The sequence below is a fragment of the Vidua chalybeata genome, chromosome 3 (assembly GCF_026979565.1).
Source record: "Vidua chalybeata isolate OUT-0048 chromosome 3, bVidCha1 merged haplotype, whole genome shotgun sequence".
In the NCBI taxonomy this organism is placed as follows: Eukaryota; Metazoa; Chordata; class Aves; order Passeriformes; family Viduidae; genus Vidua; species Vidua chalybeata.
In genome coordinates this window covers 32,724,299-32,749,899 of record NC_071532.1, presented here as the reverse complement: position 1 = coordinate 32,749,899, position 25,601 = coordinate 32,724,299, and the positions used below count along the sequence as shown (strand labels likewise).

Sequence of the window (25,601 nt, the reverse complement as noted above, 5' to 3'; positions counted from 1 at the left end):
CCACCGGCAGGTGGCGCGCTCCCGCCGGCGGGGCTGAGGCGGCGGCCATCTTGGATTTAAAGGGGCTGCGCCGCTGAGAGGGCGGGTGGTGCCGGCCGCGGGTCTCGCCCCGCCCCCGCCGGGACCGGGACAGCGACCGGGACCGCCATCGAGATCTTGCGCCCAGCAGGTTGGACGGGCGGGGTTACGAGGGCTCGGTCGCTTCCCTCGGCGGCCCTGGCGTGGGGAGGACACGCGGAACCCGGCGGCGCAGGCCGGAGCGGGGGCGGCCTTGCCGGGGCGACGCTCCCCCGCCAGCCGCGGGGGGCGGTGGGACCCTCGCGGGGAGCTGGGGAGGCCCCTGTAGTGGGGCTGGGGCTGGGGCTGGCGTGCCTCGGGGACCGTCCTTGCGCGCCCTGGCCGTTGGGGCAGCGGAACGAGCGGGGGCGAGGGCAGCATTCGGGCCGTGCCCACCGTGCCCGCCGTAACGCTGCGGGTCGGCGCTAAGGGCGCTGCCGGCTCTGCGGACTTTGGAGCCGGCGAGGCGCGCCCTGCGGGATCAACCCCCTTCAGCACCGGGGGAGCCGCTCGCTCGGGAGCCCTGCCGGTGCCCGCTCTGCTCGGGCAGCTCCCGGTACGCAGGCTCGGTGCGCCTGGCCTCCCCGCGGACAGGGCCGACTGCGACGCAGGGACGGCCGGCGGAGGCCGGGAGCCCCCGAGGGAAGAGCGGAGTGTGTGTGTGGCAACTGTGGGTCAGCCCAAAGTCCCGGCCATGGCTGTTTCCAGGGTGCTGTGGGCACAGACTGCGGGATTCACTGCTCTATAATTAGTCTGTGTCTTCATTGCCAGGAATGGCTTTCACTGTAACACAAATAATGTATGTTTGCACTTCTGCTGTGTAACTTATGTGACATGTAAGCGTGCCATAGCTGTATGTACCCCCACAGCCAGCCAGATCTACCCTCCAGAACTAGGGAATGGAGGGCAGAAAGGTGCTTTAGGAAAGAAATACGTGTTGTGCGATGAGGCAAGAAAGAACCTGCGTGTCAACATGGCTGGGCTGAGCTGTGTTCCTCCTGGGACACCTGAAGCCCTTCTCTTCTGGGGCAATCCGTGGGGAGGGACAGGAACACCAGTGCAGTACTGGTTCAGGCAGATGTTGGTAGCCGGGGACATCGTAGGGAGCACCATGACAGTTGTGTGTCACTGTGCATGGGATGGCTGTAGCAACAATCCAAGCTGGATCCCGTGTCGTTGTCCTCTCCGAGAAGAGCAGCCAGAGACTGAACAAGTGCTTCCTAGCAGTACGCGGCCCAGCCCCACACTGCGCAGTGTGGACACAACAGGGCTCCAGCCTTCCCAGATCTCCTGAATCTGGCCATTGCTGTGAGCACAACAATAGCCACCATGCAGCTGGAGGGCTCTCGGCAGCTACACCAGCTTGGCTTTGGGGGCTGGGATGGGGTCAGCAGTGGGGACACAGCTGGGGATGGTACCAAACAGGATGGAGGGTGGAATGGAACAGGGCTTTGGCGGGCTGAACAGGAGCCCGGTGGTGGCCGGTGCTGCTCGGGCAGCATTTGGCGGCACCGCGGGGGCTCGGCCTTGCTCCTGGGCGCTCCCGTGGATCCCCGAGGAGGGAGCTGTGAGCTTGGCGTGCGTGGCGCTTTCTGCGCTCCCAGGAGAGCGTCCGACCGTCCTGTTCCCGGAGCCTGTCCGCATCCCTCCCCTCCCCCTGCCGCAGTGTGGTTGGCTGCCGAGCGCCGGGTGCCTGCGCCGCTGCTCGTTCCCAGGGCAGCGCGGCAGACGGAGCCGCGCAGCGCCGCGGCCGCCACTCCTCCGCCGCCTCCGCGAGCACCGGCGCTGGACAAGCCGCTGCAGGCAGCCAGGTACCGCTCCTCTGCGGCGTGGGGCGGGGGACATTCTCATCCGGTGACTGAGACGGGCAGGGTGCCCAGCCATCCTGGAACAAAGGACTGCTTTGATGCGCAGTTTCGGGCAGAGCTGATGAAAACTTTTTTTCCCTTGTGAAGCTTTCACTTAGCCAGGTGGGCGCAGAATTTCTCTGTGGTGGTTCTGAGGGGTGAAGGGGTTTCTCTGGCTTGTTTGTTTCAAGGATACGCAGCGGGCGTGCCTCCTGCTGCCAGACAAAGCCGGAGAAACGATGACGGAGGCAGGTCATACAGCAGTAGCTCAAAGAGCCTTGTTTCGCCCCAAACTGTCTTTTCATTAATTAACTGCTTCCTAAGGTTTTCCGAAATTGATGTGCACCCTACCAAAGGTGGTGGGCTGGGGGAATCGCTGGTAAGCTTCTGTGAAGGAGAGGATGCGCCTGGGAGGAGGTGTCTGAAGAAGAGCTGGGGGATGGTGTTGCGGTAGAATGCTCTGGCCAGGCAGCCGGGAGAAATCTGCACAATGGTGGGAGGCAGCAGCACATTACCAGAAACAGCAGGCTTCCCTGCGTCTTGCATAGCTGGCATCTGGCACTCTGCTGCAGCTCCATGCTCAGCTCTCCTCTAGTGCCCTTGGTCTCCTCTCTGCCACGCCGCCTTGGAGCTGTGGAAAACACCCACCCCTGCCTGTGCTTATGGGGAAAGAGGGTGGTGTTCAGCACACATCAGGTCAAAGATCTGGCCAGCTGAGGTGCAGGGTAAATAAACATGGCTGTGCTTTGCTGTAATTGGCAGAAGGAGCAGGAAGCATGTGTTCTCTCATCTGCTGTTTTGGAGGAATGTCCAGGTTGAAACAACAGCATTAACCCCAAATACCAAAAAGGCTCTTGGGGCACAAAGGACATGTGGCAAGATACTGACCTTGGCAGAGTTGCTGGATAAATGCTTGATTTGCTGGGAAAGAGCCATGTAGCTCCTCAAAGAGCTCGAGCCAAAGATAGAAGAGGTCCTCTGCTTGTTTTGCAGGTTGAGGTTTGTCCCTGTGACTTTGCCTGCCTTGCTGTGGTTTACAAAAGCTGTTTGCTTCTGGAAATAGTAGTGCAGTCTTGCAGCCTGCAATCAGCTGGTCTTTGCGGGTGCCCCAGGTACACCATGGAGGGAGTGTGGGCACACCAGAGTCCTCAGGGTGCACAGAGTGGCTCCAGAGCTCCTGCTGGTCCCATCTGCATCCTGCTTATCTCCTGTATACGGCTCAAGCACATCCAGTGCATAGCCCTCACATTAGATAGATGCCTGCAGAGGCGCTAGCTCCTGCGAGTTACTCTGCCTGCTTTAATACTGCTTCATGCTGTCAGGGCAAGGTAATGGCTCTCGCTCTGTTTTTTTATAGTGCGAGACTCCCAATCAGATTCTGAAGCTGGGAAGAGATGCTTGCCCTGGCTCCATTCCAGCTGCTTAGCTCTTGTCTCCACTAGCCTGGAAATATGTTTTAATGGTGTTTCACTGTAGTCCCAGGCGCAGCAGATGCAGAATGGATTTGGTGAGCTGCTGCAGACACGAACAAGTTTAAAAACAAGGTCTTATCAGCTGATCTGGAGGTGCCAGCATAAGCTTACTGGTGGGAGTGGTGATGACTGCTGTTCTCATTCCAATGGCCTGCTGGAAGGGGCAGGTTTTCCCAGCCAGCTGGGTTTGTAAAAAATATGATGTACAACCAGAGCAAATGATTTTCTGCTAATGGCAAAAATTGGTGCTATTGTTTTTTGTTTGGTTGGTTTTGCTGTTGTTTGTTTTGTTGGGTTTTTTTAACCCTTATTGATTCCAGTATCTGTATTCTTTGGTAGTAACAAATGGAGTGAGACCTTTTTGGTCTTGAAAGGAATGAATGGTCTGATACAAAGCCAACCTGACTACCTGTTCTGTCTTCCTCAGAGTACATATCCATTCTGGAATTGGATGATGCTTTGATAATACAGGAATTGCTTGCTCTGGTCAATCAGAGCAAACACCAGTACCTTTTGTCTTGTTAATTTCCAGCTGTGGGCTGGAAGGTGGGAGGGGTATGGGAAGCTCCCATGTTCCTTCTGTAGTGGTGTGAACATGAGTCACTGTGGCCAAGTCCTTGTAGAGCCACCTTATCACCACCTTGCCTTGGGTTTCAGGAAGGTTATGTGATGTGTGTTTTGTTAGAGGTTGTGGGTGGTAGGGAGCCAAAGCTTCTGGGACAGAGAGGAGTGTTAGGAGGCTGGCTCCCTTTCATGCTCTTTCCCTTCAGCTGCTGTCTCTTTGTGACTTGAGCTGCAAATCTAGTTTCTTAGTCCTTGTCCCCTGGGCCTCCTGCAGCCTGCTGGTTGGCATAGACATTCCCAGCACAAGCCTTCCAGTATCTAGGAAAAAACCCCAGAGCTGGCATGTGTCAGCTGCTGAAAGAAGCAATCCTGGCCATGATCCCTGGACAGCCCTTCCTATCCCCCAGTCAGGGATCGAGGCATATCAACAGCACAGTCAACTTGTACTGTTATACATGACTCTGAGGATTGGGGAAACTGGTTAGGTGAAGTCTTCCTGGGCTTGGAGACTGGCTTCAAAGCCATGTGAGGAGATGTCTGGATGCCAAGGAGAGTCCTGGTTTTGGGGCATAGGAGAATGTGAGGTGAGAACGCTTCTTGCCTTCACTGCATGCTGTGTTGTTGCAGGTGGATTGCTTTGGGAATCCAAAAATCCCTGTGGGACCTTGCTGGAAGGAAGCAGGCACTGCATTCCCTTTCTCTGGGCCTTGGATCAGTTTTTAGTGCTGTGGTGCCTTGCTCCTTTGTCCTGAAGAGGTGTTCACTAAAGGCAAACACATTGAGTTTATCTGAGGAATTCAGATGAAGAATTTTTTTTCTTACCTTTTTTTTGTCCCATAATAGGATGGTTAATTCATGGTAGAGGGGTCTGAAGAGTTTGTGGGATCTCTGTTTTGGGAGATGGTCTTTAGCTAGACACAGATACCTGATCAGATAGCTGCTTTGGGTGAGGGAATGGACCAAAGACCTCTAAGCATTCATTCCAAGTAATACTCTTCAAATAATACTCAAGCCAGATGCTTATTGAGGGAAAAGTTACAACAGAACAGTCCCTCTATAGTACTTGAAGTCATCTGTGTGTTGGTTTAACTCTCTAGACTGTCTGCAGTGCAAGGAAAGGTCTGAGATGGAGGCTGGCATTGGGAAAGAATTTTGGGCAGAAGATGGGACTCTAGGTGTCTCTTTTTTTGGCAGTAGGATGTAGAAACTTATGAGATAACTGGTGGCAGAGAATATTATGGACATTAGAATTTGAGTGACATCTTTTGACTTTACAATTGCAGCTCAGAGATACAGTGGCTATGACCTCCCAGGATGCTGGCTCCTGACTGATGTCCTCTTTGTGTGTTCTTAGTGGCTCTAAGGGAGCATCTAGGCATTTCTGGCAACAGTAACAAGCATCACAGAGCACCATTCCTGCTCTGTGCCTCATGCGAACCCCAGCATTTCCTGTTTTGCCTGTATTAGAACAGCTCTGGAAATACCAACTTGGATGTGGAGCTCAGCAGCACTGGTTTGTCCCTTTTCTGTGCTTCTGCTCCAGGTGGCCTGGGGTGGTAACCCTGAGCACAGTGGCTCTTCTAGCAGTGGTGTGTCAGTGTGCAGGTGTTCCTGGCAGTGTCAGTGTGTCCTGGCTGTGCAGTGGAAGCCTCAGAGGCTCTGCACAGCTCACTGTAATCTCCTACAATCTGTTTGCTTTCTGACACTGGTATCAAAATAAGAAAATTTGTGACACAGCCTCTGTGATGGCTGCAATTTTGTCACTCTGTTTGCTTTTTACAGCTTTTATTTTATTTTCCAACATCCAAAGGATTAGGTCTAGGTTTTGTTGCAGTGTCCCTTAGGAGTGAAAACTCTCTCTCTTATTTGTAGTCTCACTTCTAGCTTCATTGGAGGTCAACCAGTCATTCCAGAGACCCTTTGTTGCAACAGTAATGAGCTGGCAGAGGTCCAAGGAAAAACAAAACAAAAAACCCTCCCTGCTTTTATCAAGTTGTTTTGCTTCCCAAATGTATAACTTTGCTGTTTCTCCAGGTAGCAAAAGCATGTGTCACAGGAGGAGACTGGATAATTATGATGAAGCAAGACAAAGCCTTGTGTTTCCATTTCTAAATGGAAATAATTGCTATCTATCTCCCAAATGTGGTCACTTCTTCTTGCTCTAGGTCAGACTTACTCTTTTCCACATGAAGCTTATTTCCAGACCCCAGCTGTCTTTCTGCAGCTACCTTACATCACTTATATCCTTGGATCACTTTCTCTTACGGAAGAATTTACTGCTGAAAATCTGTTTCACTTCTTCACAGAAAGTGCTGGCAGACCATCTGCAGTTTGAAGGATGCTGCAGTTACTGTCTTGTGCATGCATAGAGACAGTGAAGTGCATTAGTTTAGTTGTTTGTAGCTCTGAGATCACTGTCCTGTTGTAGTTGACTCCTGATTTCCTCAGTGCTTCTTCCCCACCCCACAGTCTTTTCTAGCATTAGGCATCATAACCTAAGCTTTAAGATTGACTTGGACCCATTTAATCTGGCATCCTTGTAGATGTTGTGGGTTGAAGATAGAAGCAATGAAGCTTCCAGCTCTTTCCTCTTAAAGGTCTTGCATGTGGGAGCAGTTTTGAGAGGCAGAAGAATGAGCTGCTGAAATTGCTGATGCTTAGCGATTTCGCGGTTATGCACTTGAATACAGGAGGAAGGTTTTTGCCTGGCAGGATGTACTTGCTGATGGATCTCCAGCTGATTGCTGCAGCTGCCACAAAGCTCAGTGCACGCATGTTCCTTCCCTGTCCTCCAAATGGGAGCAGAAGAGGGGAGATGAGATGGGTGCTGTTGGAAAGGCAGGCTATTCTAGCAGCTCACTGTAAATAGGGAAGACGTGCCAACTAGAGCAGAAACGGGCGGGTGTAGACTTGGGCTGGGACACCTGCAGGTCCATGAGGACTGCAGCAGGATAAGCTGGGAACAGGACTCTCCATCTCTCAAGGAGCTTGGTGGAAAAACATTCTTCCTTCCTGTTCCAGTCTGAGCCCCACCCTGCAAAAGGCAAACCATGATGCGTCCCCTCCTCTCTGCAGTAAAACCTCTGAGTGTTTTCTGCCTGGGTAAAGGACACTCAGGACCCCTTACTGAATGTAAAGGAGTAGGAAGAGTGCATATACAGCAGCCTCAGCCTGCCTGACCTTGGTGCTGGCTGCCATAGCAAGCGTTTCCTCTTTGGAGGGCTGAGCACTGAGACTAGACCTGCCAGCACTGGGGAGAACTAGAAATAAGCTCTCTGGGGGGAAATTCCTGCTTTGGAAGGTTAAGTCAGCTTCTACTGGCGTTTGTTGCTTTTCTTTGCTGTACAAGAGCATTCAAATTACTTCTCAGCAGTCTCCTCTTTTTTCTCTTGTTGAGCAGCTGTGTGTTGTTCTTAGGTTTTGCACCCTCTGTCCAGCCCAGACAGTCCTCTGTCCACCGTTGAGCATGGAAACATGTTGGTACCTAGCAGAGCTCTGCTTCTAGGATGTCACCCTAGGGGAGAAAGGCTGAGATTGTTACAGATGTTTGCACAGCCAGTGAGAGAAGAAAATCCTCTATTGGGATGCTTTGAAGGATCTGAGGATGTAGTTGCAGGGTAGGATGAGTCTTATATGCTGTGGATCAGGATGTTTTGATTTATTTTTCCTTCTCAGTCTGGAATCTTTGCAGTTTCAAAAAACCAGCTTAATTATGAGGACTGTGAAAGGCATGGACATTTTGTGCTGGAAGGGCTGAAGAAAGAATGTTGCTGTAGTAGAGATGCTGATGGTTTAACACACTGCAGTTTCACAGTTGAGGAGTAGTTCTGTGTACAGTGGAATTAATGAGGCCGATTTTCTATGGATCTGGGTCTTGTCTGCCTGACTCTGTTACCTAGCAAGGTGAGAGGTCTGGTGGCTTTTTATCCTGTAACATGTTCATCTTCCCATTGTGTTTGTCTTGCACTTTTTAAAGATGGCAGCAAGATCTCTGTATGGACATAAGTGATGCTGCCATGAAAACTGTCAGCATTTCACAGTTGGCCCAGTACCCACAGGGACTTGTACTGCTCAGCTGTGAGAGTTTTAGAGCAGAGTTCTAGTTTTTTTGGGTATGATGCTGTTCCTGGGTATCTTCTTGTGTCCCAAGCATTGCCTATGGTCCAGAAAACTCTCACTTGCCTGTTTCTCTGTTTGCAAGTGAGTCAGGGTGTGTTTCCTTACAAGTTGGAACCAGTGATGGGGCCATTTAACCCTTTAGCAGTTATTACCTTGGGTTCTGTGGAAGAGGTAAGTGCCTGCTGAGCCTTCCTGGGAAGCTGTCTGGACCCATTTCAGAGCACAAGAGTTCATGGCCATATGAGGCAGTACTAACACCCTTTGACCTGCCAACCTCTTTTCTCTAGGGCTGGGAGTTGTTGCACATTTCTTCACGAGTTGTGCTCAACTGTAGAAGTCTGCATTAAGCAAGGCTTTCCTTATTGCTTTAGCACTTGATCCCACTCCAGGTGTGTTGGAAAGGTGGGAAAAAGAATAACCAGGGGAACTGTTGACCAGAATGCTTAGCTGCCAGTTTCTGGAGAATGAGTTTGGAAGATGGGATATGAGTGGCAACCAACTCTCCGCAAGCCTGTTTTTCCTTTTGAAACAGTAGTCTGTGTCCTCTATCTTGACCTTAATGAGGTTTTTCATGCTATTCTTGTCATATAGTCTTCTCCAAAGGGAACTGGCATAAGTCATGGTCCAGATGAGACTGTTTTGGTATAAAATGTGCAGGGTTAACTGCATGTGGAGCATGACAGATACCCAAAAGTGAAAGATACAGTGAAGTATGACTCAGAATTGGTGCTGATGCTAGATCATGAAGTGAATATGAAGTCAGCATTGTGACTTTGGGGGAGGATGACTCAGTTCTTGTTCAGAGGTGTGAACAGAAACCCAGTCTTCAAGAGACACGAGGTGTTTCTGCCCTGCTGAGGGGTTCAGTAAGGTCTCCACTGTGTGTTGAGGGTTTACCCCGCCCCTTCCTGAGGGATGGATGTACATCATAGGAACAGAAACCAAAGAAGAGTTGAGAGGAGAGTTCAGGCCTATAAAACAACTGGAGGAAGAGTGATGCTAAAGAGGAGGAGATGAATGGGTTTAATAATGACATGTGTGTGCTTCAAACTGTCCCAGTGCTGCTTGTCATCTTCACTTTAAGTACTGCAATGAGGAGGAAGCCAGGCCTCTCTCTTGATCAAGGCCCATTCCCCAGTAGCTCCCTGGCACTTGGGCAGATGCACAGGTGAGGAGAAGAGGAGCCTGCCAGAAAGGGGAGCTCTGCTTGTCCTGTTCCTGTAGCTGGGACAGTATTTCTGTTCTCTCAGTAAAACAGGCACAAGGCAGCTGCCGAACAAAGAGCTCAAACCATGCAGAGGTGGGTCTGGCAGGAGGTCAAAGGCAGATCTGCTGGCTGCGATTCCCTCACCTCCTCCTGTGTAGCTTCTGGGCAGTTTGCCAGCCTCCTGGCAGCAGGGCCCTGGGCACTCAGGTTGCAGAGGCCTCTGCCAGTTCCAGGTAGCAAGGAGGTGCTGCTGGGCACCTCCTGTGCAGGGCATTGCGGGAAGCTGGTTTTGGAGTGACCTGATAGCAAGGTGGGAGGAGGCTTTACTGTTGAGTAATGTGAGGAGGCTGCTGGGGTGGCCCAGCTGGTGGGAGAGGCTGGGACTCTGCTAAATAAGTGAGTCATGGAGCAGGTCTTGCTATTAGAGGTTTTGCCTGCCTGTTGTGTCTCTCAACCTCTGGCCTGTTGTGTTTCCCTAGCTCCTGGACTTTGTATGCAGAGATCTTGCAGACACACTAACATTGTAGGTTGTAGTGCTTGGTGTTACTGTGCAGAGGCAGTAGCTGGGTACTTTCCCATTGTATATGTGGGGGGAACAGGACAGGGAAGGAGTACAGAGTTCTTAGGCCATCCTGAGGAGTCTGTGGGGTGGCAGCAGGGTGAATGAAGATGGAAAAGCTATTGGTGTTTCAACACCTGCACAAGGATTATGTTAGTGTGACTGTAGCGTGAGCGTGACTGTTGGTGTATGTGAGCTTCCCGAGTCAGGCAGTGGTGTGGTGTGTCCTGCTGGTGGCATGTCCCTTGGTGCCACAATGGCAGTTCTGTGCTGAGGCTGCGATCCTCAGGATGTACTCTTCTGGTCAGGCAATATTTTGGCACAGCAATACCACTGATGCTTCCCTCTCTGAGATGCTCCTCTAGGAGATTTTCCTTTGAGGAAGCAGAAAGCTTTGAGCTGACATCCCTCCACTTTGTGTTCCCTTTCTTCTGCAGTCAGAAGAGGTGCTGAGCTTTGACAGCCTCTCTGCATCAGTAGTCTGTGGGCAGAAGGTGTATAGCTTGCAACCCCAGCTGCCAACCACAAATCTCTACTCTTAAATGGAAGCTAAATTAGTCTTCCCCCTGCTGGGAGTGTGGGGGTGTTGGAGGTCACCACTGGTTGTCGCCTTTTTGTCTCCTGTCCACGTAGGCCACCTGCACTGGTTGCCAGCACTCCCAGCCACAAAAGCAGAAGCACGTGCCCTGACAGCTGCCTGCTGCCAGAGGGACAGGGAAAAATGAAGGGGAAGGGCTTAGAGTAGGCAATCAGTTAAATGCTGTCTCTGACTGCTTGAAGGAGGTTGTGATGCTTGTGGCTCTCTGAAACCACGCTGGGGCACTCAGGTTTTGTCTTGGTCTCTGTGCAGGGCTGCAGGAGTAGGACTATGTCCACCATGGTGTACCCAAGGGAGGAGAAACTGGACAAGCTGAGCCAAGAGGAGATAATTTCCAACACCAAGCTGGTAATGCAAGGGCTGGAAGCACTCAAGAACGAACACAACTCCATCCTGCACAGCTTGCTGGAGACCATCAAGTGCCTGAAGAAGGATGAAGAAGCCAATCTCGTACATGAGAAATCCAACCTGCTCCGCAAGTCAGTGGAGATGATAGAACTGGGGCTTGGAGAAGCTCAGGTGAGAGTGGGAGTGATCCCCGAGGTGTTATCTGGGATTGACAGAGGAAGGGTAGGCATGTGGCCATTTCCCATAAGCTATAGGGGTGGGAAGGGGCTAAGTGTAGAGGGCTAGCATGGGTGGACCCTAAGCATGCATGTGAGGGAGAGACAAGACTGTGGTTATTACTGACTGAGACTCTTAACAAGGTGATGATGGCATTGTCCAACCATCTGAACGCTGTGGAGTCAGAGAAGCAGAAGCTGCGTGCTCAGGTGCGGAGACTGTGCCAGGAGAACCAGTGGCTGCGTGATGAGCTTGCCAACACCCAGCAGAAGCTGCAGCGTAGTGAACAGACCGTGGCTCAGCTGGAGGAGGAGAAGAAACACCTTGAGTTCATGAACCAGCTGAAGAAGTATGATGAGGATGTCTCGCCTTCGGTATGCCCCAGTCCTTTTGAGCAGCTGCTTTTGTGGGTCTGGGAGGTTGGACTGGGAGAACTGCCTACATGTGATAACATTGCCCTGGATTTTGCCCCTTCCCATGTACAGCAATGCCTGTAGCTAAAGGGGGCCTGCATGGGACAGAGTCTCTGGATTTTGTTTTGTGGGGGGAGATGGTGGCAGAGACAGCAGGAGAAGTTGAGTGTGTTGGTAGGCTGCAGAAGGGCCAAGAGTTCGGCAACTGACTCAAGCCAGGCTGCTGCTGTCTCTGCTGAAAACCAACAGTATTTGTGATTCTCATTCTCTCAGGAGGAGAAGGAGGGTGACTCCACCAAGGACTCTCTAGATGACCTATTCCCAAATGAGGAGGAGGAGCATGGTCCTGGATGTAAGTGTTTGCTCCTGCATAGGTGCTGCCCATCTCTGTTCAAGCCTGCTGGGCCACCTGTGCTGCATTTATTTCTGTGCCCACAGTGCCCCACCAGCACAGCAGTGCCGTGGCAGCTGCCCAGCAGGGAGGTTATGAGATTCCTGCACGCTTGCGCACCCTCCACAACCTTGTCATCCAGTACGCCTCCCAGGGACGCTATGAGGTGGCTGTGCCGCTCTGCAAGCAGGCACTGGAGGACCTGGAGAAGACATCAGGCCATGATCACCCTGATGTGGCTACCATGCTCAACATTCTAGCACTAGTGTACAGGTGAGCATGGTGGGAAGAGCAGGATTGGGCCAGGACAACTTTCTGCATCTCCTGTTTCCCTTTACAGCACATCCTGGGGCTCCCCAAGCTTCCAGGGGTTTGCCTTTCAGAAAGGATTTGGCCTAGATGGGGTATTTGATTTGTCAAACTTCCAGATATAACTAGGGACTGACTAAAGCAGGGAGGAAAGAAAGAACTGTGAAGGCTGGGTCTGTGTGGAAGGAGCACTGTTCATACTTCTGCCTGCTCTGGGCTGTAATGTCCAAATCCCAAATAACTGGTTGACTTTGCACTGCAGGGATCAGAACAAATACAAAGAAGCAGCACACCTCTTGAATGATGCTCTTTCCATCCGTGAGAAGACTCTAGGCAAAGACCACCCAGCAGTGAGTGTCTCTCTCCTCTTTCAGTCACTTCTTCACCTTTGGGTGCTGCTGGGGCACTGTTCCAGCAGTGTTTTAGTGCTTCAGTATTTCCTGCTGGCTGGTTCAGTATGGCCTGTAAAGAGTTGGCTTCTCTTGGATCCTGCGATATAGGCAGGGCAGCCTTCTGTCTCTGGACCTCCTCTTGAGAAGCAGCAGTACTGCAGGCATGGAGGAAATGGGACAGTCACTGTTACTGTTGGTTGTGCCCCTTGTTTGGTCCTACTGGAATTTGCTTTCTTTCATGGAGAAGCTTCTGTTTCTGCAGGTGGCAGCGACTTTGAACAATTTGGCTGTTCTCTATGGCAAGAGAGGGAAGTACAAAGAAGCAGAGCCACTGTGTAAGCGAGCCCTGGAGATCCGTGAGAAGGTATGAGTCTTCCATGCTCTTTCTCCTTTCAGCTCTCTCTGTGGGCTTTCTCTCATTGCCTCAATGCCCGTCGGAGATCCAGGACCTATCTAGTCTGTTCAGCTGCTGATTCTGCCACCACCTTTCCTGTCTCTCCAGTGTTTGCAGCCCTAGAGAGAGGCCTGCCAGGAGGTGGAAGCTGGAAGTTCTCCTCCTCTCCAGACCTTGGCTTTTGTCTGACATGGGCATATGCTGGGGGGACTCCTGTGTCTACTAACTCCAGGAGTCTGCTCCAGTCCTTGTGGCTTCTCTTCTTTTGTTCACCAGGTTCTAGGCAAAGACCATCCTGATGTGGCCAAGCAGCTAAACAACCTAGCCCTGTTGTGCCAGAACCAGGGCAAGTATGATGAGGTGGAGTACTATTACTGCCGGGCCCTGGAGATCTATGAGAGCTGCCTGGGTCCTGATGACCCTAATGTGGCCAAGACCAAGAACAACCTGGTGAGGCACTGGGAAGAGGCCATGTGGTGTTGGGGAGGGGTGCTGTGGGAGAGGTGAGCATTGCCTGGTGCTTGGAGACAGAGCAATAGCTGCAAAAGGTGGGCAGAAGTAATCTGTTTCCCAGTGGGGCTGGAGCTGTTTTGTTTTGGTTGCAGGCTTCCTGTTACCTGAAGCAAGGCAAATACAAAGATGCAGAGGTGCTGTATAAGGAGATCCTTACCCGTGCTCATGTGAAGGAGTTTGGCTCTGTAGATGGTTTGTACAGCAGAAGTCCTCGGGGCAGGGGAGGGGTTTCCTGGCTCTCAGCCTGGACTTGTCTGGTTCTGGTGTTGCCCAGAGTGAGGGATGGGATGCCTTGCAGGGCCCCTGCTTTGGACATCCCTTCAGATGCTGCCATTCTAGTGTGTTATGCTGTTCCTTCTCTTCTCTCAGGAGTCTCAACCCAGTCTTTTTACAGGGTTGGGAATAGTAAATGGCACAATCATGCTCAAGCATAAGCTGAAGTTTCTCCTGTGCATCTGGCAAATGTACTTCTGCTGGGAGGACTTGTTCTTTCCTTTCCTTGTCCTGCCTTTGCAGTGTTGGTTGCTTTTCTTGGGACTCTGGGCCAGGGACTGGGGGGAGGGTCTGGAGTGTCACTTCCCTCTGATGAGGAGCTAGCTCTGGGGACAGAGTACTGGGCTGTACAGGAGGCAAACAACAGCATGGGGTGGTGAGTGGACCTGTTTTGCATTCTTCCCCACACAGATGAGCACAAGCCAATCTGGATGCATGCAGAGGAGAGAGAGGAGATGAGCAAGGTGAGTCTGATCCCAGGGGTTTGATCTTCTCTTACCACAGCCTGTCTCTTATCTCTTCCTTCCTGGAGAAGGTGCAGTCTGAAGAGCTCCCAAGGCTAGGAAGCATCTGGAGAGGGGGGGGGGGATACAGCACTGCTGCTCCCTGGGCCAGCAGGGAGGGAAGGCCCATCAGAGAGCAGGGTATTTTTCCTTGGGCAGGGCTGTTCAGTCTCTTGGCCATGGCTCCATGCTCTCTCTGCTTTTGTGATTGATCCCTCTTGGACATGCAGATGATGGAAGATGGCAGACGGTTGTGCTGCAAGGCCTTGGCACTCTGTTCCAAAGAGCTGCCAGTATCCAGAGCATAAACTGGTTTCCAAAGCAGCTCTGAGGCTGTCTGGGGAAAAAATGGAGGTCAAGAAGAAACTGCTGCTGTCACCTTGCTTAGGAAATGGAGCCATATCTGAAAAGGGTCTGCACAGGGCGGGCCCTAGCTGGGCTCTGAAAGGGGATAGAAATGGACAGTGCTTGCCTTGGACTAGGCTGAAAGGCAAAGCTACTGTTGCTCCTGCAGCCCAGGCCCTGCTCTGTAGTCAATAAATGGCAGCAGTCATGTCTTTGCTTTTGCCGAGTGTAAGGCCCTGTCTGTTTTTTGGCAGGTGGGTGAAGCAGCAGAACGAAGGGTTCTGATCTAGTCCTCTACCTGCAGTGGGACTCTCCTTTTCTTTTGCCCTCAGAGCAGGCCCCAACCCTCCAGGGTTCAGGCAGCAGTCTGGCAGGCTTGACTTAGTGACTGATGAGTCCCATTCTGTGAGCCCTAGAAGCAGGGCACTGGCAGGTGCTTCCCACAGCATCTGTGCCTTCCCATTGAACCACTCTGCATGGCTCCCAGTGCAGGGCACTGCTCAGCTTTACACTGTTCTGGTTCCTGTACTGCAAAGGCTCTGCTGCAAAGAATCTGCACTTGCTGCAGCACTATCCTGGAGAAATCCAAGCTGGAGTAGAGACCAGGTTCTCGTTGTCCCCTCTGGGACTGAGACTCTTCTGGTGGTATCTTTGGGGAATTTAGGGGTGAAATGTAGATAGCTGTAGTATGAAGCTATGCTCCAGATAATGCAAGCTCTGCCACGGGGCAAGAGAACAGGCTGAGAGACTCACAGTTTGGAGTAAGAGATTCGTTTTACATGTGAGTCTTAGGCAAGGGCTAAACCTCTTTCCCTGACTCTGGGGCTCCTCTCCCCAAGGCAGCTGTGTCTGTGCCCCATGGCAAAGCAGGGTTGGCATTCCTGTCCAGGCAGCAGTAGTAGTTACAGACCTGCTTGTACTCTTGGCCCAGGAGCTGGGGCTGATGTGCTCTGCCTTGTGCTATTTCCATATCTTCTGTTAAAATGTATAAAATTCCTCTGACTAGAGCTTGACTACTTTTTTTCCTTGCCCCTCTTTCCTGGCAGCAGATGGAGGCCAGTTCATGCCATCAGCAGGGCCTTGGGCACAGCTGGTGGCCTTGGCCTTCAAGGCTTTATCTGCCCCAGAGGATTTGACACCTTTCCTATTAGGTTCAGACACCCTTTAGGGTTGCCTCTACAGGAGAGATGTATTGAGTCCTGAACTCCTGTGTCCCTGATGCCTGCCCAGGCTGTGTAGGCTCTGGTGTGAAGAAAACTACATGTGCCTATGGCACAGGGAGACTCTGGCATGTAGGATAAAGAGCTGAGAAGTGCTGTGGGACTGAGTGACAAAAATGGTCCCCATGGAGACAGTTTCTTCTGGGCTAGAGCTGTAACTTGTGCTGTGGAGCAGTGGCCCCCTGCACCTGCTTGGTGTCATGATCCTACCATGTACCCAGGGCTAGCAGCTACTGCCCTGCAGTGTGGGTTGTCCAGATCTTCCTCCTTGAGCATCAAGCTCTGCCCCCTGTGCTATTGCTCTGGCCAGCAGCCTGTTTGCAGATGGCTGGGACAGGGCCAGCTAGCCAGCCTTGGGGTGCAAATGCTGGGCATGGGGAGGGGACAGCTAACTGGGCTGAGCTGCTGTAGGGCAAGCCTGACCTTGTAGGCCAAAGGCTGGGATGTGGCTGGCTGATTCCTTTGCTAGTCCTGGCTGAGGGATTTTGTGCCCATGGTGACTGGCATGCTGGTGAGGTTTTGTCTCCCTTTTGCATTGTGATTGGGGTGTCATGCCCTCCATTCTGCCATGAGAATAGGTTGTGCTATCCCTGCTGCCTTTGGTACCATGGAAGGGGGTAAGGAGAAGGGATTATGCTCCTTCCTGAAACTAGGATATCATTTTGCTTGTGGCCAAAATCTGTTGCAGCAAACATGGTTTTAACTTTCCTACCAGGAAGCTGCTGGGCTTCATCACTGCATTTGCATATTGTGTTTCCAAAGGTTGAGCTGGTGCAGGGGTGCAGCCTGGGTCTGACCCTGGCATCCAGTGGCAGAGCACAGGCCAGAGAAGGGCAGTAGGTGTGGAACTAACAGCTCTCTTCTCTCCTCACCCTATAATAGAGCAAGCACAGAGACAGCGCTCCCTATGCTGAGTATGGTGGCTGGTACAAGGCCTGTAAGGTTAGCAGGTAAGAGCTGGTTTGTGGGCAGCTGTGCACTCTGTGGGGGTGACCCCAGGGCTCTTCCTCACCTTCTCTCTGTTACCACAGCCCAACTGTGAACACCACTCTGAGGAACCTGGGTGCGCTGTACCGGCGCCAGGGCAAGCTGGAGGCAGCCGAGACCTTGGAGGAGTGTGCAGTTCGCTCACGGCGACAGGTAACCCCAGAGGGACCTTCCCTGGTGTGGGGGGTGTTGCAGGGCTTGGGGTGGCACGTTATGGCATTGTCTTTGGTTGGGGTGTGGTGAGGGACTCTCCTGGGCCTCTCTGATGTTCTTGGTTTACGTTCCCGTGACACCAGAGGGCCTTGGTGGTTGGGGATGCATTTGTGCAGAGATCCACACGTGTGTAGGTGTGTGGGGTGGTGCATGTGTGCGTGGATGGATCAGATGTCCAATGTGTGGGAAAGGCATGGCTCACTGAGTGCAGAAATACTGCAGCAGGGTTAAAGCAGGTTACTGGGCTTTGTCAGCTACTGGGGAGAGCTACACTTAGTGGGATGTTTTCTTCATACTAATTTTTTTGTCCAAAGACAAAAAATACCTAGAATTTTTTAGAGTACCTCTTGCCTTAAACTCCTCTCAATCCTCAAATAATAAAGCAGGAGCTGTAAGCACAAAAGACTGAAGGACAGCTGAATCCTTCACACTTCAAAATGTGAAGGAAAGAAGCTGTCAGCTTTGGGGTAGCAAGCCCTTTTTCCACAGGGTTGGTTATGGCCTTGTGAGGACTCATTGAGCTGGGAGTTCAAACAGAGACTGCTACGTGCAGGATGGCATTTGGCTCCATCCTGGTTGTGCTGGGCAGTTTTGGCTGTGATGGGGCAGTGGCCAAGAGAGGGAACAGGAACCAAGCATGGTAATGGCACAGTGGATCTCTAGAGGGAAGGAACACAGAAAGACAAAACACAGCTCTTCCTTATCCTTTCCTACTTGCAGGGCATTGACCCAATCAACCAGACGAAGGTGGTGGAGATCCTGAAGGAGGGGGATGGCACAGAGAGACATCGGAGCCTGGGGGGCAGTGTCAAGTACGAGAATGCCACAGACGGTAGCGAGGAAGTGAGTATGGGCGTGGAATGGAGCGGGGTAAGTACAAGACACCATCAAGAATGGCCTCAGCCGGCTGCCAGAGGGAAGGGACAGCGTGGCTGAGGGCTGGTCCCGCGTGGCCTGTCGTGGCATCCTTGTCTGCCTTCATTCATTCCCTGCACATTTCCTTCCCCTTTCTTGGCATGAGCCAGCCAGCCCGCAGAGGTGCGTGTCTGGGTCTGGCTTCTGGTGTACAGAACAGATATTCCCAGCTGAGGGCTCCTGCTTCCAGGGAGCTGCCAGGCCCTGGCAGTGCCCAGCATGAACTGGTCCTGGTCTGCCCTTAATCTTAGGCTTTAACCTTATTAACATCTCTCCCTGCTGCTCCCCTCTGGAGTCCCTGGCTGAGAGCATCAAACCCATCTCAGGCTCACCCAGCCTGTGAGAGCCATTTGGCTGTCTGTCCTGCACTGTGTCACTGACAATGCTGAGCCTGGGCAGGGTTGTGTGTGTGTGTGATATGCCTGGTGTGTCTGTGACTGACTGACTGACTGCAGGGCACAAGAATAGTCTGTAGCCAGCATCTTTACCGTCCCCCTCTCCTGGTCTTGTGCCGTAGGGAGGTTCTGGCCAAGCTGAGGGGATAAAAGGCAGGTTTTGCAGAATGGCAAGCTGGGCTGACCAGTGGAGGCAAGAGACTGGTGTTAGCTGAGGCACAGACGGCAACCTGAACCTCTCTAGGCTTGCTCTGAGGCCGAAGGTGACTTTGATCACTAGCACTGAGTTTGGAGAAAGGTAATGATCCAGGGCTGGAAGAGGTGCCTTTTGTCTCCTGCAAGCAGGAGGATGGAGAAGAGGCAACAAGTGAGCATGGTGCTGGTGGGTGCTTGGCTCAAGGGCTGCTAGAGCTGTTAATGCTTACATTCCTTCTGCAAACTCTGAAAGCATAGAGTAGCTGGGGTTGTTGCAGCCTGGCACAGGGAAGGCACTGAGCACACAGAGTCATTTGCTGACCCCTCACATCTGCTGTCACTAACCCTTCCCCACCTGGCTCTGCTCTATCCCCACCTGCATGAGCTCCCTCCCTTCCTCTTTTTTCTTCCCTGTTGCCATGACAGCCCTTCAACACCCAAAGCCTGAAGCCTGCTGGCTCTCTTGATTGTGGATTGTACACAGAAGGTGGCTGAAGGGGATCTAAAAAACTGACCTTCAAGTGGACCCAGCAGCTTTACCAGATGCAAGGCTGTCCTTTGCCCCAGGTCTTGGCATCAGGACCAAAGAGGGTCTTAACTCTGGCAAGGCACCAACTCTAGGTCCCTGCACTTGCCATTAGTAAGGGGGCTAGACAAGCACAAGAGGGAGGGCTGCAGGTTTGGATTAGAATCACCGGGTCCCTATGCTGGCTGGTGTCTTTCTGCAGCTCCTCCTGACTGTGCTTGGTGTTGGGTAATCTCTTTGCACTGGTGATGGTCTGGGAGACCTTCCTGACAGTCTCTGAGCTGATCATCCTAAGGCAAGGAGGCAGTGCCACCCTCTGCCACAGCCAGTCCCAGGGAATAGTCCCTGCTCATATGACCCTTCCCTAGGGGTCTTAGCAGAGCTTCCCTGACCCAGACAGATGTAAATAGAGGATTTGAGGGCTGGCTCAGCACCCTGGGGGACACAGCTGCTGCCACATGATTCCTTTTCCAGCCTGCTGCACGCATAGCCAGTCTTCTTTTCTGAGCCAGCAGCCCTGCACTGTACTGAAGCTCCCTGCAAAAGAAGGCTGAGGCAGCTCCTGCTGCTCCTGTCTGTCACAGCCTGTTGTTTTCTGTGTTGGTCCAGAGACCTCAGATGTGCTGCCTTAAAGCAGCCTCTGCTGCCCTCCCCTAGCTGTCCTCTGCTGCAGGCAGGGCTGTGGGAGCCCCCAGGGTGCCCTGTGCCCATAGGCAACTCTGGAAGCACCCTAGGGCCTGCATCAGCTGCTTGCTGCCCAGGTAATTGGGGTGTGAGAGCAGGGGGATGGCACCAGCTCCGTGGTGCAGAGGCCTTGGCAGGAGGCCCAGGAGCAGGAGCCCTCAGAGGAGGAGACCCAGGCTGTTCCTCCCTGAGCTAAGCTGTTCCTGCCAACCCACTAAGCCCACTAGCAAAGAAGAGAGGGGTGGTTTCAGCCTCACAAGACTCTCTCCCTGCCCATATGTGGCCTGGGGTCTCTGCGTGCAGTCTGGGCCTTGTCCCACCTGCTCCCGAGGTGACTTACAACCTCACAGCCTTGTAAATTGTGTCTTTCTCCTCTCTGTGCACTAGGCTTAAATGCCTCCCGAGACTCCCTCTTTCCCCTCCACCGCAGTCACCTGGATGTTTGTGTTGTATCTTCCGACTTTTCCTCCACACCATCCCTCCTTCCTCGGCGAGAACTCCACGCCAGTCCCCCAACCCTCCTGGCGCGCGAGGGCACCGCGACGCCTGCAGAGGAGTGCCTGGCCACATGGCCCAGCTCCAGTCCCATGGCCAGCAAGAGCAGGAAGAATCTGCGAGGAGCTGCCAGCTCCCCCAGGCCAGGGTGATGAGCCACCGTCCCCTTGCATGCCCCCACCCCTGGCCAGCCCTTGCACATCCCTGGGGCCCAGGCCTGCGGGGGATTGTCTTCACTCCAGGCTTGCCGACTCCATTGTCACTAGACATCCTCAGCCCTCCTAGCTTGTTCCCTCCATTTCTGCAGAGGCTCAAAGATGGAGGGCTGTTATGGGACAGTGAGGCCTGGCCTAGGCAGGGCTGTCATGTGCCCAGTTGCTTTCTTCCCTGTAGGCTTAGCTGATATTAGTGCCTTGTAGCAAACCTGTGCTGGTTCCCAGTGAGATGGGCTCTCCCTGCAGCACAGGACAGTCCCCATCTTGCTACCCTCATTCCTGCAGAGCTCTGTAACCCAGGAGCAGTGTGTGGGTGTCTTTGTAGGGCAGCCCATAGAGCTACTGTACATCCAAGATGAGGTGAGGGGGCAACAGCCAAGGACTATGTACAGGAACTGGCCAGCACAAGCATGTTTGGCTGCAGCTTCCTGACTGGAGGTTCTTCATCTGGCATTAAGGGCTGAATCAGCCCCCCATTGCTACAGGGCTCTTAGGTGTGGCTGGTGGGAGAAGTGAGGGTGAAGTTGTTTGCTGTTCCTTGAAAGCAGAGGAGGGGTAAGAGGAAAGGAGAGTTTTTTTGCAAGGGGTAGACCCCAGACCATTTGAAGTGGTTGAGGTGGGGAATGGCCAGGATTTGGAGCAGAGTGATTGGGAGAAAAAGAACGTGCAAAGACAGATTTGAGGAAGCAAAGGGCTAGGGCTGGAGATGCTCTGAGCAGGTGGGAGCAGATGGGATGGCTGGAGGGAGGTTACTACAGGGGTAGGGGCTGGATTGCTCACAGGTCTGTGGAGTGTGCAGTCTGGCTGTCCCTAGCTAAGTGGGTGTGAAATGTGTAACCCTGTTACCAATAGGGTCACCATGCTGACCCTGAGGGGGTGTGGGGGTGGCTCAGTGCCTCTGATGGCTTCAGGCCTTCACAGGGTCTGGTGCTGTTAGTCATTACTGGGATAAGGAATGTGTCCCAGGGTCAGACCTCCACTCTCTTGGGTCTCACATCCTTGAGTGTACACTGTCATCTCACCTCCTATAGGAAGGGAACCTCCCTGGCCCTCCTATCTGGGAATAAGCTTGGGAGGCTGTAGGCAGCACGATAGAGCCCAGGGGCCAGCACAGGACTCCTTATTTATTTAGCTTGATCCCTTCTTTATGCTAGTCATCTGGCAGGTTGTGATACTAAATGTGCTTGTGTCTGTCTGGGCCTGGCTTTCCTGTGGTGGTGCAGAGGCCTTGGGGTACGTGCATGCTGCTCCCCTGGGAGTTTGTGCTTACTGAAAGGAAGCTTGTCCTCAGGACATGGGGTGTGGAGCCCAGGGCTGAGTGCTGCAGGGCTGTACCTTCCCTGCCTCTCTGTCCCAGTGCTGCTCCATGCTTCTGGAGAGTGGTGAGTTCCCAGTGCAGGGTGTGTTTGGACCTCAGGGCCACCTGCCCCTGTGCTTTGCCATGTCCTGGACCTGGTGCTGTAACAACCATACCTCTAATTAAAGGTAGACTGACCCAAATCGCTGCCCTGTGCTTCTTTCCATGCTCTGTAGGCCAGCGTCGGTCAGCCCTGGGGTGGTGGGTACAAATGCTGCTGGAGCAGGTCTGGGGGTGCTTGGTGTCTGTCACTGTGTGTGTACAGGGGCATGTGCTGTCCCCAGGGCTCCCCTCCCAGGCATTGGAGATAAAGGACCCACCTCCACTGTGCTTTTCCCTGTCCTCCAAATTGGAGTTGCTGCTAACCTCAGCTCTGTAACCATGTGTGGCAGGGCTGCCCTGGGGCATCTGAGCTTGGACCTTCCCCAGCAGCCATTTCTATTTAGCCAAAGAAATGCCCCATTTTGTCCCTCAGTGCTGAGCTCTACATGCTGCCAAATCCTGCCCAAGTCCTCTGCCTCCATGCATTAGGCAGGGTGGGAGCATGCAGTGGAGAGGAGCTCAGTGGTGGAGCTGCTTTTTTTTTTTTTGAACGCTCTCATCCTGGTGGGTGCAATGGGGTGGGGGCTCTGCGGCAAACCAAATCCATAAATGTTCTGGGTTAAAAATAACCCATCAGAAAAGGGAGTGGGGGGAGAAGGGAGGCTATTTTTAACCCAGCATGCAGCAGCATTTGGTTCTGGTGTTGGTCTGCAGTCAGTCTGCATCGCTGCAGCTGGGGAAATGTGGCTCCATCCTCCAGCTCTGATACAAGAGCATACTTCCTGGCCTGATCCTGCTGCCCTTGTACCATGGTCCTGCTCCCCTGTCCCAGCTGTGTTCCCTCTTCCATCCCTGGCTTTTGTGCCCTGGGAAAAGCAACAGTGTCTGGCATAGCAGTACCCTGCAGGGAGAGTGGTGACCCGGTGTAAGTCTGGTGGGGAGGCAAAAGACACCTCCCCGTCTTTGTTAATGCTACACACTGATAATCAGCTCATCCAAAACATGCCCGGGATGCCTCGTGCAGGAATCTAATTGTTTACTTTGCTGCTTTGGGTGCTCTCTGCATTTCTGGTGAGTGGGTCCCTTTGCAGCAGCAAGACATGGCTCTCAACTTGGAAAACCTTCATCCCAATGAGAATGTGAAGAGGTTCAATGCACTTGTTTTATCCAAGAAGGGATGAGAGGAATACCAGGAGAAAGTTTTGCTGGTAGGAAATGTCCTGGTCAGCTGTTAGAGAACAGTCTAGGGCTGGCTCAGCTTTGGGTAATCAGAACAGAGGAGCACTGGAAATGCCTTCCCCAAGGGCTACAATCTGTAATGGTCAGCACAAGGGAATGACAGAGGCAGAGACCCTGCCTACCTGCAGAGCTGCTTGGACAGTGCTGAGGTAATTGCTGCTGCTAGCCTGAGCCACAAGGCATTTTGGTCATTTGGAGTGCTTCAAAGGGGCATCTCACATCTTCCTAAGGAAAAAAAGGGCTTTTGCCATCACTTTACCTCCTTTTGTCTGCCCCAATGTTCCAGGGGCCATTCAAAGCAGGAGGAGGGAAGACTGCTGTTATCTGGCCATCAGAGCAAAAGTAATTCCACATCAGTGGTGATGTCACAACCTTATGTAACAAGCAGACCAGGCTACAGGGGAAGAGCTTGGTGGCATGATGACATGGTGACATGGTGTGGTGCCATGCTGGCAACCTGTGCCTTGCGTGCATGTAGAACAAAGTGCAGGACTGGAGCCTGTCAGGGCCTGAGTGCGCCTCACTGAGTACTGGGGACTTTTGGAGGCATGTGGGAGGAAACAGGCTCAGGAACAAGATTTCAGACTGGTTTTGGTCTTCAGAAAAAGCAGGTAGACATCAAAAGCTCTCCCTGCAAAGTTCCACCCCCTGGGGCAGCTAGTGGGGCTGCATGCAGCTGAAGTTGGGGGGCCTAGGAGTAGTGGTGCCTACTTGGCAGCACAGTGAAATCCATCCCCAGTGGAGTTGCCTGAATTGCTCCAAAGACTCAAAGCTAATTGTCTTGAGGTGTTAGAGATGGGACAAGGCTGCGTGTGCAGTGTGAAATGGTCTTGTGTGACGTGAGCGAGCCTGCAGGACCAGGGTGTGCATCTATCTGTATGAGTGCTGGACAGAGAGGAGGAATGGTGATGGTGTGGTGAAGAAGGGCAAGGGGAGGGAGAGGATGAGGATGGTCTCCAGCCAGCAGCAAATGAGGAGAGAGTCCTTGAAATGAAATTCCCAGCAGCCTGTCCTGGCCTGACAAAAGTATCCCTAATCTTGGGACTCCCAACATGGCTTGTTGCCTCTCTGGCCACTGGGACCTCCTTGATAGTTGCTTCCTGAGCTGTTGCAGATGATGGAGCTGTGTCATCTTTGAGCAGGACTGGGCAGATGCCAGTGCCATTTGTATTGTCTGGGTGTTGAGCTTACACTGGGCAGGAGGGAGTATCAGGCTGGATGAGCCAGACAAAGCGGCTGACTCTGTGGTTACCATGTCCTGTGGAGAACCGGGTGAGGGAAAACCATGTAGTGAGAAGTAAGCCTGCTTTGGGCCAGGGCTAAACCCTCAGTGCAAGTGGGCAAGAGGATGTTTTGGAGCCAGTTCCAGCCACTCATGAGCATCATGCCAGAGCCTGATCAGTGCCACTTAGCCATCACCCTGGCTTGTGTCTCTGTGTCCAGGATGGCAGTGGCACTCTCCAGCGCAGCAGCTCCCTGGGAAAAATCCGGGATGTGATACGGAGGAGCAGTGAGATGTTGGTCAAGAAGCTGCAGGGCAATGGTCCCCTGGAGCCCAGGAACACCAGGTACGTGTGAGGGTCAGGCTGCGTACAGGGCAGGTGTGGGCCCTGCCACCTTGTGTGTCTGGGTCTGACCACTCACAGCATGATCACATCTGCTCTCCTCTGCTTTCTTACAGCATGAAACGAGCTGCGTCCTTAAATTACCTGCACAAGTCTAGTGATGCTTCGTTTGAGGTAAGCACAGTGTGAGTGGTGGGGCTGGTGCAGGACTGCGTGAGGAGTCCACTGCGTGGGAGCGGTGTGGCCAGCAGAGCAGGGGGTGAGGGGCATGTTAGTGGGACCCAGGTGCTGAGAACCCCTGAGCTCGTAGCCCCTCAACTGAGGTCAGAGCTCCAAATCTGAAGATGTTGCTTCCAAGTACCCACCTTCCTCCGCACAAAGCTCTGCCATAGATTGGGAGCAAAGGCAGCAGCTACTGCTGTGTGACAGCAGCACCAGAGCCATCCTGGCTTGCAAGGCAAGGGGTGCAGGACTTGGGGTGGCAGCTTTGGGGCATGAGGGTGAATGGCAGGTACTTCATTGGCACTGTATTTTTTCCAGGGCACCCAAGGCTTCCGTGCGGAGAGCAGAGGCCTGAGCGCCAGCAGCATGGACCTGTCCTCCCACAGCTCCCTGCTCTCCTCCAACTGAGCTGGCTGCTCCGCTGCTGGGCACCCTGGCTTCGCGCTGCACGGGGCAGCGCCCGGCACCTCCCCACACCACCTACTCTGTTCTCCCCATCACCGGTTCTCGTGCCACCGTCTGCCTGCCCAGCCCGGCCTCCCCCGGGGGACCCTAGCTAGTTCGGGCACCGCAGCCCGCCCGCATGCTCCTCTGCTGCTCACCGGGGCGCGCAGCTCTGGTGGCCGCATGCTCGGTACCGGTCACACACGCTCACCAGGTAGAATCGCCAGCCCGGGGAGGGGGGCTATCCCCCAGGCCGGGGCAGCGGCGGGAGTGCCCCATGCCCCCGGCACGCCGGTTCCCCGCCGGATGATCGCTGTACTTTATTTTATTAAATAAAACCGACCCTAGAAGCGACCGCGGCTCGGCC

At 53.2% G+C, this 25,601-nt stretch overlaps 1 protein-coding gene across 6 annotated transcripts; it reads left to right on the top strand.

Annotated features, from left to right (window-relative positions):
- The first annotated feature begins 13 nt into the window (after positions 1-13).
- Positions 14-25,588, top strand: KLC4 (kinesin light chain 4). Of its 6 annotated transcripts, none has more exons than XM_053937164.1 (16): positions 15-169; positions 10,676-10,942; positions 11,131-11,361; positions 11,674-11,752; positions 11,839-12,064; positions 12,363-12,450; positions 12,755-12,856; positions 13,163-13,336; positions 13,492-13,591; positions 14,084-14,136; positions 16,623-16,690; positions 16,772-16,880; positions 17,661-17,810; positions 24,447-24,571; positions 24,685-24,742; positions 25,109-25,588. In XM_053937164.1, the coding sequence occupies exons 2-16, from the start codon at positions 10,694-10,696 to the stop codon at positions 25,196-25,198; spliced, it is 1,902 nt and encodes a 633-aa protein (XP_053793139.1). In that variant the 5' UTR covers positions 15-169; positions 10,676-10,693; the 3' UTR covers positions 25,199-25,588. The 6 variants fall into 6 exon arrangements, with proteins under 6 accessions (XP_053793144.1, XP_053793143.1, XP_053793139.1 ...); XM_053937167.1 differs by having other exon boundaries at positions 16-169; positions 17,661-17,783; XM_053937166.1 differs by lacking the exon at positions 15-169 and adding an exon at positions 441-613.
- Positions 25,589-25,601: the final 13 nt, after the last annotated feature.